Consider the following 13,304-nt stretch of genomic DNA (forward strand, 5'->3'; position numbering starts at 1 on the left):
TGCTTTATTTTACATTAGTTTTACAAGCCTTCGACCAATTTAGAGCAGAGGATGTCGGTTGCCATTTTGTCACGTTCAACTTCTAAAACAACAACAACAACAACAACAACAACAACAACAACAACTACGAGTCAACACTGACAAAATAAAAAAGCAGACAAACTGATCTTCTGGCAGCAGTAGTTCCTCCACGAGGCAGCTCTATTTGCAATCACCCTGTTTTTATGAACAAATACAAAGATCCACCACGAATTTATAATACATTAGGCTAATCTTGTACATCAGGGATATCCCTCGTGCAGTATTCCCAATCAGACTGATGGCAGTTCTTTAATAGTGATGAAAATAATAATAATAATAATAAGTATAGAAGGATAGTAATAATAATAATAATGATAATAATGATACAAAAGTAATAATAAATGCATCTGTTACTTAATCGCAACCTGTGAGTCACACCAACTAATCATAGCGAAAAGAAACTTCAGCATCACATTTCTAAATACAGGGACAGATCTAGCTTTTTGCCGGGGGGGGGGGGGGAGGTAAGTTTGGTTCATGACAACCACAAAAAAGCTCTTCACATTTTTTGGTTCCATTTCTCACCCCAAATCGGCTGACAAGCAAATCAAGAAATAGAAAAGAAAACAAAAGGTCTTCTTATTTTCACTTCTCCGCTAACAGGGAAAAAAAGAAAACAACAACATACGTAAAGCTCAAGGGGGGTTAAACCCCTAACCCCCCCCCCCCCCGGTGGATCCGCCACTGAAATGTATTGGGTAATGTTATTTAATTACCGTACCGCGTAAGATATTTCTTGGCGATGAGAAGTTATTGACACTGCATATATTTACAACGTTTGTAGATTGTAAAAAAGAAGAAATTACAACGTTGTACCATGATCTTTTTCTGTTGTCCCTTTGTATGTTGTTGTTGGGTGTTTTTTTCTTTTCTTTTCTGGCGAAGCCAAGAACTTTTGAACTCCCTTGTCCCAACCAGCGTCCATGAACATAGACAAGATTTCGTCACGCGATCTCCCACCCTGACTAGGGTTAAACCAACATTGGATGGTCTTTTAATCATATACGCGAGCGCCGCCATTGTTCTGCTCGCTTGCGAATGTATCTCCCAAACATACTGTGTCGATCCCGCCACATTTCAAGTCGAAACTGCACGAATGTGAACAACTGACGTGGCTGAACTCTCTCACGAATGGATCGCTCGAAAAGGGGAAATGAGTCAGCCATTGACCGAAAATAAATATTTTGGGGAAAATGGGAAGATTACGGGGGTCAGTGATGATCAATACCATACTCGCAGGAATATACCATAAAGACACAGACACACACTGGCACAAGCCATATCGAAAAATGAACTTTGATCGCGGTATATAAATAGCGGATATTCTCGATCTGTTTATGTTGGAATGAAACACCGAACAACGGATACTGAGTGGGAGATATAAATGATGAGCCGCTGGCAATAGGTATGAAAAGGATTTCTGTCAGACTCCAAAGGCACCCTAGACCATTTTTTTGATCAAAAATGATGTGACCCTCTCTTGAGAACTGAAGTGTGCTGTAATATTACAATAAAGATCCTTGATGCTACGATATGACCCTAGTTATACAAAGCATAATGAATATGCAATACATTATAATTACCACAATAATGAACGTTACGTCTCACGTTTTCTCTGACATACATTATGTGCATAATCGTGTTCCATGTACACAAGTCGTGAAACGCGTACACGCAAAAACTTCATTGTACAGTGCGTATCAAAAAAAGGTAATCCAACTTTGGCGGGCTACCATTTCTTAATTGTGAGCTATGGAGAGCACAATGTTGGTTGAGAGGAAAGAGGAACTCTTCCTCTTTCCATTCTTTTTCCATTGGTACCTAATTATGTTATAATTATGTTGTCTCAAGGGAATCAGTGACGATAAATACATGAGCGCACCCACAAAAAAAGTCGCAATATGTGTTACTTTTAATGGAGCATGAAATTTGAAAATATAATTTTATCAGCTTAATTATTTTTGGAAAAAATAAGCACTAAATGTTTTTATTCTATTTCGTCATAATGAAATCAAGTAATATTTATAATATTTTTATCCACATAATTTTATCCTTTGTGCTTTAAGAATCGGATTGAATTATCTTTTTGTGACCCTCCCTGCTTATGATTTTAAAACATATTTTGTTTATTTTCGTTTTTGCCTCTATGAAAAGATGATGGTGAAATTCAAGTAATTATCTAGAAACTCATAAACCTATCCCGGAGCCGTGTATAAGTTGTACCACATATCAACTTTAGAGAAAAAAAAAGCCAACCGAAAAAAGTGCACTGATATTTCCTTTAAAGCCAAATACGTTTGTTTCAATTAACTTCGTGTTGTTGTTTTTTTTAATCTTCGAATTTCTTTATAATATATTTTCTTTAATATCTTAAAAAAAAACCAAATATGCATAGAATGTTAAACATTTTACCATGTGGCCTATCAATGCTTTATTTATGTCTTAGTCGCGAATTTGCCCGTAAACATGATATTCTATGTTTTTATTTATCATAGGTCCAGATTTTTTTTTTAATGCACAAATGCAACCATGACTTTAAAAAGATATATCATTTTGAACTAATGAAATCAAGTCATTCTCATAAATTAATAAGACTTGCTTGATTTCATTAACACCAAAGTGTATTCCTTGAACTGAATCATCATTGCGGATTTGTAAGCTATGATTTCAGAAAATAAAATAAAGAAATAAGGAGAAAGAAGATCTCCCTGTCTAAACTCTTCTTTCTACTTGATATCGAGTATCACAACCTAAGAGAAGATTATGCAAATTCTATCTATCTTACGCACTGCCTCCTCAGTATTTCTGGTCTTTATGAACCTACTTGATCTTCCAAAATAACAGTATTCAATAATTCTTTAACCATTTTTGCTGATATTTTTGCAAATATCTAATAATCAGCAATTATTAAAAATTCAGGTCAATAAATCTCTAATAACGAGTTTTCTCATCCTTCAAACTTAGAGTAATTACAACTTCTGTCTTAAATAGTGATAATCTCTTTATGTATGGGCTTTGTTTTTAGCTTTAACAACTATTTTTCCCAACATCGACCAAAATGTATCATAAAATTCAACTGTGAGCCTATCATTCCTGGTGATTTGTTTAATTTCATTTATTTCGTAATACTCAATAACATTCACTATACTTATACGTCATAACAATATTCCTTAAATTTAACAGTTAATCTTAGCAAATAATGAAAAGAGATGCATTATAATTACAATTGTAATGAGTTTATATTTTACTGTATAATTGAGCGTATTTGTTCTTTTTTGTTCATTTTCTGCTCACAAGTGCTTATATAGGTTTGCAACTTTTGATCGGTTGTACAGTGAGATGTCATTTTTCTAATTATTTTGCAGAAAATTGTTGGGATTTTCACGTTGCTTTGTAAAAATTGATTGCAAAAATCGATTTAGTCGTTGGTTTTCATTATTTTGATTGAAATGATAAATCCATATTGTATCATATCTATCACGATTTAGATATCTATTCCCTACTGACTTAATATGATCTAACATGGACAACTTGTGCTGTGAAATTCCTCTGATATAAAAAGAAAGTGAAATAAAATATTGAGACAAAAGGTTGGAAAACGTGGAGCAAATATGCACTTACACACAGCCACACAAATTTGACATGCACACCATATGAACATAATTCTCATGCAAGTACGGAGACATGCTTAGCTCAAGGACATTTAGATCCATGTAAAGACATTCAGAACACCTGTTGTAGTTAGTATAACAACACACATCAGGCATGAGTTCCTGCTCATCTGAAGTACCCTCTGTCAAGCAGAAGGTTAACTGTTATGAGAACTATTGTCAGGGAAATAATTGACAAGGTGACCTATGTATTTTTTTTAACAGTCTTCGAACTCTGGCGTGGGTTGTGTTTGTTTATTAATAGCATGTACATGTATACATACATACCCATATAGGTAAGATAATAGAGATACATTTATATACAAATAACATAAATGTATAGAAGTGCACCGGCGTGTGTGTGTGTGTGTGTGTGTGTGCATGCTCAAGCAATCCCAAAACATTTGGAAATTTATATTGGTGCAAATTTAAATTTGAAATGATATGCCTTGGGCAATGCAGTTCTTAATAGGGTCATCCTACGAGACCGACACCCACGAGTCACACTGCCCACGAGTTCGACATTGAAAAAGGTCCATGTGTCATAGCCCACGAGTCATCCAACCCATGAGTTCGACACCAGGTAATAACAGCCCACGGAGTTCGACATTACAAAAGGGGTCTTAATGTGTCGGTCTCGTGGGCCTTGTTTGCTTTGTGTCGAACTCATGGGCTGTATGACTCGTGGGCTGTATTGATTCATGAGCTGTATGACTCCTGGGCTGTGTAAGTCGTGGGTGACGTGTCAATCTCGTGACGTGCACCCGTTCCTAACGGGGCATACCTTAAGTCTGACAGACAAATCTTACAATACGTAAAACTATAGAAACAGCCGAGTGTCGGTATTCTGACGGTGGGTCATGCATGCAACCGCAGTATGTCATTCTTATCGACAATAGGTAATCGACAGATTGTCTGCTAAATATAGCTGGATCAATGTAATCCATTTATACCGCAGGCCAGTATCATCACCAGCAAACCAGCTCGGTGATTGACGTACAGACATTGACACGCTCGTATCTTATCGGTCGAGCAGCATTTCGGCAGCGATTGATCGCAACCCGAACAATGGGCGAGACCCATTTTCAATGACTTGATCAGTTTTCAGTTCAAACATCAGCTGTGTTTGACTAGATAAGGACAGAGAGAAAGATCGAGAAAAAGAGAAAGAGACAGATCATTGTGTGAATAGATGAACTTTGCGTTTTGTGGCAGTTGATGGATTCCTGGTAAACTTCAGATTCTTTTTTTTTCTCTCCTTCAAATCTGGTCTAGTTATTCCATTATAACACCTGTGTTATTTTCATTGGTGGCTTTGCCTGTGTAATCATGATAACACACACACACACACACACACACACACACACACCTAGTTGACATCCTGTTAAAATGGTATTCAAAAGACAGGGGAAAAAAGAAATCCGATTCAATAATGTCAGCACTTCATTCTGTATGTTTTCATAGACATTTGTTGTTGTTGTTATTGTGTGTGTGTGTGTGTGTGTGTGTGATCGTAATTTTAATCTACTCATGATTGAAACCTCCTTGTGCATATTCCGAACTTTGTGGATCAGCAGAATCATTTATGGAACTTGTGAACAACAGCTGAAGACCAAACACACATGAGTGATAATACGTCAATGATACAATATTGTGTGTGTGTGTGTGGGGGGGGGGGGGTAGGGGATGCTTTCCCCCTAACCCTTCCCCGAACACTTTGTAGCACAGTATCTTTTGAAACAGAATGACAAACATATTACGAGTTGACCATGTTCTCACAGACACTTCGAGAACTCGAAAATTTAATTTCTTATGACTTTACTTTTGCCGAAACCGAGATACAATATCTCATAAACAGTGGTAATTTAAATCGTTTTGCTGGTATCACAACGATACTACACACGTAAAACCCATTAATCTATCTACATATCCTGCTTCTCAACTTTGTCAACTTGCAATATTATCGACTTTACCGGCGTCTTCAAACACTATTTAAAGGGGGATGAAACCCATACAACCCTTTTCCCATTTCTTTTGGCTTGTCTCTCTCAGAAGACCGGGTAAATAATGTTACCTTCAACATATATCAGAAGAAAAGAAGAATGAATATGTACTTTTTATGAAATATGAAATTTTGTGGAATTTTCTTTCTTTATATTCTTAATTTTGAAGTAAATGTGTGAAATCATTGTCGTGTGACGCCATTGTCATTGTCGTAGTCTTCTTACCCAGCGATGGCTGCACCACAACTTTAAAAACTCACGATTTTTGATTATCCGATTTTCCTCAAATTTCACAGAGGTGTGTCAACTACTATATTTGGCATTTACTTAATCGATATACTCATATATATATATATATATATATATGTGTGTGTGTGTGTGTGTGTGTGTGTTTACATACAACTTATAATGTGAATCTACTATTCTACACAGGCGGTAGAAAGATGATTTGGTTTGAATATTTCAATAGACGAGTAATAATCGTTTTCAGTTAAATTGTCATTGCGGTTCATCCCTCCTTTGCTGACGAACGTAATTCTATCGAAGGATTAAGATAAACTTTTACGAATCTAAACTATTGTGACATTTTCCTCTGCTGCCTGCGAACCATTCACAAGTCGAGTGACAATGGTTTTCAGTTCAATTGTCATTACCGTTATCCATCCTGTGCTCACAAGTGTAACAATTCTATCAAAGGATTAAGATAAATTTTTTACGAATTTAAACTTCTGTGACATTTCTCTCTGTTCCCTGCACACCCATTAATCAGGTTATTGTACTAACATTAGTGCATGATTTAATTGTGTTGATGCACAATGATAACATGTTATGTAGGGCATTTTTACTGCAGCTGAACTTTGAATCGTATGTTTTATTGTGCCATCGTTCATGCACACAATAATGTCATATGTGAACTTTGCTCATTGTGTGTACACACACCGATCACAAACACATACACACACACACACATTCTTAAAAGCATCGGGGTTTTTGATACATTTGGTTTACAAGCACTGGCATAAAATGTATTTTAAGCATACAATATCCAAGGTTGTTGCTGACATAGTTGCATCACAAACAACGTTGCATATGTCACTCCTAAATATCATGGTCGGATTTTCTTTTTTAATTTACCGAAAAAGTGGAGATTTGTAAAGGTATAATATCATCAGCTCATCTGATTTGCACGTACAGTTGCGGCCGAAATAATTTTGTCCTAATTAAGTAAAGCTGCTCCTACTCCCTTTTGGCTAATTTTACTTTACTGATATCAACTTTAAAATTAAGTGGCATGTTGCTTTAAAAGAGTGTACAATGTTATCAGCGCCTTAATCTGAGTAGACAAAGAATTGTGTAATAACAGAGGTTATGAGGAGTTGTCTTTTTTTTTTCCGACCGTGCAAACTTGTACTTCTTTCCCCCGAACTTGCAAATTCTTGCAAAACAACATTTCCGACCCAATCTTGATTTCCTGACCTCTTGTCCGATATCAAGGGTTATTACCTTGGTGAATTCATTGAAAGGACTGTGTGTCTTAGGAAATGGCAAATTATTTGCTCATGTTCTGTTCTTTTGTTCCATTTTCTTTTCCTTTCGTTTTCATTTTCTTCATCAGTAATCGTTTTCCCAAGTATTATGATTGCAAGTGAACAATTGGAATGGCACTTTTTTTTTTTGCTTCACTTTATCTTGAATTCTTGGAAGATAACTTCTGAGACCTTCTGAGTACTGTTTCGACTTTTATCTGTTTATCTTTGATTTTAATCTTAAATTCTACATTCAGGGAGTGATTACGTTTTACAAGTAATATTTTACTGTATTTCAGTATGTAACTTCGTATGTTTTTTTTTTTTTTTGTGTGTGTGTGTGTTGTTCTAATGCAGAACCCCTGTGAGAATTATTTCTTCAACTGAAAGGGTTACCCTGTGAAAATAGAACGGAATAATTAAAAATAAATAAATTCTCATCTGTCAGTTTTTGCACATAAATTCATTATTTCTTTTCTATGTCAACAGTCGGATAAGTAATGCCCTCATCTCCAAAAGTAATTCGCAAAATCTACAAGTTATGCTTCTCTTGTGAATTCCTCTTTTCCTTATAGAGTTAAAAATGAAATTGCATTTGCTTACTTGTTCATTTATATAAAACAAAGATTTTATTATCATAAATGTATCCATGTTTTGTTGAAGCTTATGTGATCCAAAGTTTCTTAAAATATCATGTACTCATGTAAGCGTTATGCATATTGCTTTGTATTACTTTATGTGGAAATAAGATCCTCTGAATTTGAGTTTGAATTAAGTGTAGTATGCCGGTAGAGAGTTAATTTGCAGATGAAAGGTGGAAGGTGTTCATGTGTAGTCTTCACATGTGAGGGTTAATATGGCTAAATGACCAGTGGTTAAATGAGCAGTGGTTAACCTTTCATTTTTACATTCCTCGACACACTGATGTGCAGATGTAAATCAAGCTATCTATCTCATACAGATGAGCCCCCATACGGTTGTTAATTGTTTCTCATAGGACACAAAAGCAAAACGTACCATGCCATTGCGTTTATACAGAAACGCCTTATTTTGGGTCACGATCAGGATCACGAGCCAAAATTCGGGAATTGTTAAATAGACAGTGGTTATTGGGGGATGTTTCACGAAGAATTTAAGTCGAACTGAACTGGTTTCTCTTTTCAGTTCTATGTAATGTTTTCAGAATCCCCTTTAAATTGTTATCACAATTTACAGGAAAAACCCTTTGTCCCCTTACTTTATTTTTTTTTTTTCAAATTAATGCCTGTATGAAACAGTCTTCAAATTGTCATTCCTATATGAAAGTTAGAATATTATTGAAATAAGACACAGCCTATACCATAATTTTAAGATGAATTTAGATTGACTTAGATTCTTCGTGAAGCACCCCCAGTTCGTTAATCCGTAATAGAAATAAGGTTCGGAATTTCGAAATTCGCACGTTCTTTTTACTTTTGGATTGAAATGGACTGAAATGTTTAACAAAAGACATTGGAATGCACCTTCGTCTCGACTCAGCATAACTTGCATATTTCTGTGATATTAATGCGACTAACAAAAGACATGGCGAGGGAACATGCAAGTTATGCTGAGTCTAGCCTTTAAACAAGGCGACTCGCTCTGCGTGCCCCCGTATAGCGCGTTTACCCCACAAACCTGTTGGCCGGCGATCCACGCGAGTGGAGCGAGCCGCCTTTAGCCACTCGTTCAGGGATGTGTACTTTTGTCGTTGTTGTTGCTTTATATTCTTTGACAAATTTGCGTACAAATTTGACGCAGAAAATACACACGGCACCAAGGCAAGCCGCGCGCGCTTGCTTACAAATTTGTACGCAAATTTGTCAAAGAATATAAATTTGTTAGCAAGCGCGCGCGGCTTGCCTTGGTGCCGTGTGTATTTTCTGCGTCAAATTTGTACGCAAATTTGTCAAAGAATATAAAGCAACAACAACGACAAAAGTACACATCCCTGATGAACGAGTGGATAAAGGCGGCTCGCTCCACTCTGTGGGGTAAACGCGCTATACGGGGGCACGCAGAGCGAGTCGCCTTGTTTAAAGGCTATGCTGAGTCGAGGGGAAGGTGCATTCCAATGTCTTTTGTTAAACATTTCAGTACTTTAGCAATGATTGACAGATGAGGTCATCTCAAGAATATTGGTTTGGAAGGATTTTTTTGTGGGCGTTCCCAAGTAATCTGATGAAAAATAAAAGAAAAATCGTTAAAAATATGTGGAATTTTCTAGATATTCGTTTCACCGCAAAAGTGATGTTGGGGTATCATATATCAACACAAATCAATATGCATTTGGATTTCAGGGCCTCTTTAACCAGAGAGCTTGAGCGAACAGATAATGCATACAGTTGAGTACAGTGCACTCTCGTTATAACGAGCATGGTTAAAACGAAATGATCGTTACGACGAAGTAAAGATTCAGGCCAAAAGATTATGATCTAGATATAAACACATGTATATGTACCGGGTACTTAATTAAAAAAAAAAAAAAAAAAAAATCGATACAACGAAAGGAAACGGCCGGGCCAGAAGACTAAGTGATAACGGGAGTGCGTTGTAATTCAAAGTTTGGTTTATGTCGTTAAAAATGTAAATTTGATTGAGTTTTTCTTGACGTAAAAACGCCGAAAAATAAAAAAAAAAAAAGATTTGGTGACATGTGGATGATAATTAAAGGTCAGTAGATTTTATAATTAAATGCTCTCTCAATGTATTGGAATGTACGCATGATTCCAGTACAACGAACTTACCATTACAATTGTAATGCTCTGTCATTGTTTCCATAGTGCTTGTCAGGCAGAGCGAATTCTACAGACATTCATTTAGCATGATGTGCAATGCTGAACTTGGTCTGATGTTTTATAACAACAAATGGCTGGGCAATTTTTAACGAATATCAATTGAAAGGGGCTTTGTTGCTCTCGTTGATATACTGGGGCTTTGTTGCTGTTGTTGATGTACTGTTAAGTAGCTTCCGTTCCAACCCAGACGGTATCATTGAGCTTCTTTCTATATTCCTCTCTCTCTCTCTTTCTCTCAGAAGCGCCACCATGTCCACTCACCTCCATGTCATCATCTTGCTTCGGGTTCGACATATCTTCGGTAGTTCGGTCAAGGGTCGCCATGGCCGAGCTATGGCTGTACTGGACAGGCGAGCAATCGAGTACGAGGAACCACACTCTGACGATTAGCCAGCTGTCGGGGTACGGGCTGAGGATTCGAAGGACGATCGGGAGCCAGACCGTGCCACCAGGGCAGCCTGCCGGATGGCTGAAGGTGGACATCAAACACGCCGTGCGGAGATGGCGATCGCACTCGCACCACGATCACGTGGTCCACGTGACCTGCCCCACGTGTGAGTCCAATGCGCTGCTTCCCCTTGGGCGGGAGTCCAACCACCGTCCGTTCATTGTCATCCGCGTTACCGACGAGGAGAGATCGCGGCGCCGGAGAAACGTCAACTGCCTGGCGAACACCACAGACTGTTGTCGGCAACACTTTCGCCTCAAGTTCATGGATCTGGGTTGGGACTGGGTAATATCCCCGCGCGGCTTTGACGCCAACTATTGCCGTGGATCCTGCTCTAACTTCAACAGTCCGTCCCTGACGCACACAAGTATAATGCACACTCTGAGATCAAAAGTCCCAACAGTCAACATTCCAAGACCGTGCTGTACGCCCAAGGCCACGGGAATGCTTTCCATGATTTACATAGACGAGCACGGCAAATTCTACACTGTGGACCTGCCACAAATGAAAATCTTGTCATGTGGTTGCTCATGAACAACTGTGTCTGCATCATTATGAGCTTTTCTGACCCTTGATTTGCAAATGTTAAATTCTGGTCTGAAACTAAATTTTGCACTATTCTTTGGTGATGGCAAAGGGCCGCGTCTGAAAGAACACGGACCTTCAACTGTGAGAGGTGTAACAACGCTTCGGCCAATGGCTAAAAGCCTGTTGTAGACCAGGCAAGTTGATGTATGGTCCCTCTTTGATCCCACCGTCATTTCGTGATGTAGAATCTTCTTAGGCTGATATACTCTTTTTCTCCCTCTCTCTCCCTCTCTGATGAGGTGATGAGACCATGATGTTTAGCGCCGCCTTTGTATCCAACAGCTTGCCATGAAAGGAGGAGGGAGTTCCAATCCTTGCTTGCATGCATTCGGACCTAAACAACAGCAATTCAGTCCTGGCAACGAATTCTCGTAATAGGATGGATTTACACCACACACAGTACGAGAGTTCGAACGTGGCAAAGACGTTGCATGCAGCATCTCCAACTGAGCTTTGGAAAGCCATGTAGGAACGCCATTTATGCATGCATGAGGGATAAATAACCAGCAAAGAAACAAAATAATACGACATCCAGCCTTTTGTTATGTTACGTGCATTTTTTTTCAAATAATCAAGTGAAGTGAATGACGTAGGTACACGCACCTGGAGATTTCATTTCCACAGGTGTTTTCCAAATGTATTATGCAAATGAATTTAACAAATAATAGGGGCAAGGTGTCATTGATACCGTTGGCTAAAAAGTTTGTACGTTTTAGTCTACTGTAAGGGTGGAATCTATTTTTTTTTTTACCTATATAGATCCCCCAGAAAGTTGCTTTACAGTAAGGACCTACCCATTCATTCCCTTGTAATAGCTTTTGCCAGACTTATGGTGGATGTACATTTCACGTTGGTAGATGCCAGTAGTTGATTTCATAGGCGAGGCATTACCTGGCAAAACACGTTTTTTAATGTCGTAGCCCTCTCTCGGAATATTTCCCATGCATTTCGTTTGATAGCTAGTGCAAACAAATAAATAAACAAGAAAACGCAAAGAAAATCGCCCTGCTATAATGCCGAAATGTGAGCAAAACGGTCCAGTTTTTGCAACAATTATTCGGATGGTAGTATATTTTTTGTCTTGGTTTAAAGCGCCACTGGCTGTATAAAAATTTATGAGAAAGAAAGAATATCAGTGGGAAAGAAACGCAAATCCTTTGTCATTTTTATAGATATGATTTTGGTATTGGTGCGCCTTTCAACCTTCCCCTTCCCATTCACTTTGCGGAACGGGCTGCTACCTGTTGCCGTATTTTAGTCTGTCAAGTTCCTAGTAGGAAAAAAAAAACTTTCTTTGTTCTTTTGCAGTTTTGTTGTGTGTGTGTTGTTAATGTGGTTAAATGAGTGTATTACATGTTCACATTGCACATCCGTTTCTTAGTGTATCAGTCTATAGCTTGACGTGCTTCAAGGGCCGTCGATTCATTGCGCTTAAGAGTCATATCGCTGTCTCAAAATTGACTCCAGATGGCAATACGAATGTGAATCTTCGTAAGGTCTTCGGGAATTTTTTGTTTTTGTTTTTTTGGCTTGCCAAAGATCTTGCCACCGCTCACGAAGTTGTTGCCGGAGCCGGAGAACCCCCACCGGCTGTTGTACGATGGCTCATTTTTTGACCCGAAGTTTATACGATCATAGCCGAATTCGTTCACTTCCTTTAATAGTAGTGTTGTCCATCTTTGCTCAATTTTGAGACAGTTTGACGCCTGTTGAATGGACATTCGTTCACGTGTATCCCTTTATCAATGTTCCTGGGAAGTCATGGAACGAATGAGACACTATTTAACTTTCTCTTATAGGCGTTGTTATTATGAAATGTGTTGTTAACCGCCAGTAAACATGAGGGTCCGTGGCTGGTTTTGATTTACTATTATTATTGTAATTCAATTTGTGGTTTTTTTTTTTTTTTTTTTTTTTGGGGGGGGGGGTCGATTGAATTCAAGAGGCGCAGGCATTTGTTGGGAATAAAAGAACAAGACATTTCAATTAGAAATTAGAATGGAATCTGTTTGTGCAGTTTAGCTGTAGGCCTCGCACTTGCTTACGTGCTTCAGCATTCTTCAAGAGTCAGTGATGTGAGGGACAATGGAAGTGACACTCATGCGTTTGCTGTTCACAAAACTACCAATACATGTAGCACATTACAACGTGCGCATATTTTTGCCCACGAAATGGCGTTTTCCTTCGCATTT

The 13,304-nt window shown here is 38.1% G+C and overlaps 1 protein-coding gene across 1 annotated transcript in view; it reads left to right on the forward strand.

The window, feature by feature from the left end:
• Positions 1-11,167, forward strand: part of LOC140237003 (growth/differentiation factor 8-like) — a 30,552-nt gene extending 19,385 nt beyond the window's left edge. The window contains exon 2 of the mRNA XM_072316949.1: positions 10,316-11,167. Within this exon, the coding sequence (XP_072173050.1) occupies positions 10,316-11,058 (743 nt within the window). The 3' untranslated portion in view covers positions 11,059-11,167. The remainder of the gene's footprint in view (positions 1-10,315) is intronic.
• The last annotated feature ends 2,137 nt before the right edge of the window (positions 11,168-13,304 follow it).

Source organism: Diadema setosum, chromosome 13 (genome assembly GCF_964275005.1).
Source record: "Diadema setosum chromosome 13, eeDiaSeto1, whole genome shotgun sequence".
NCBI lineage: Eukaryota > Metazoa > Echinodermata > Echinoidea > Diadematoida > Diadematidae > Diadema > Diadema setosum.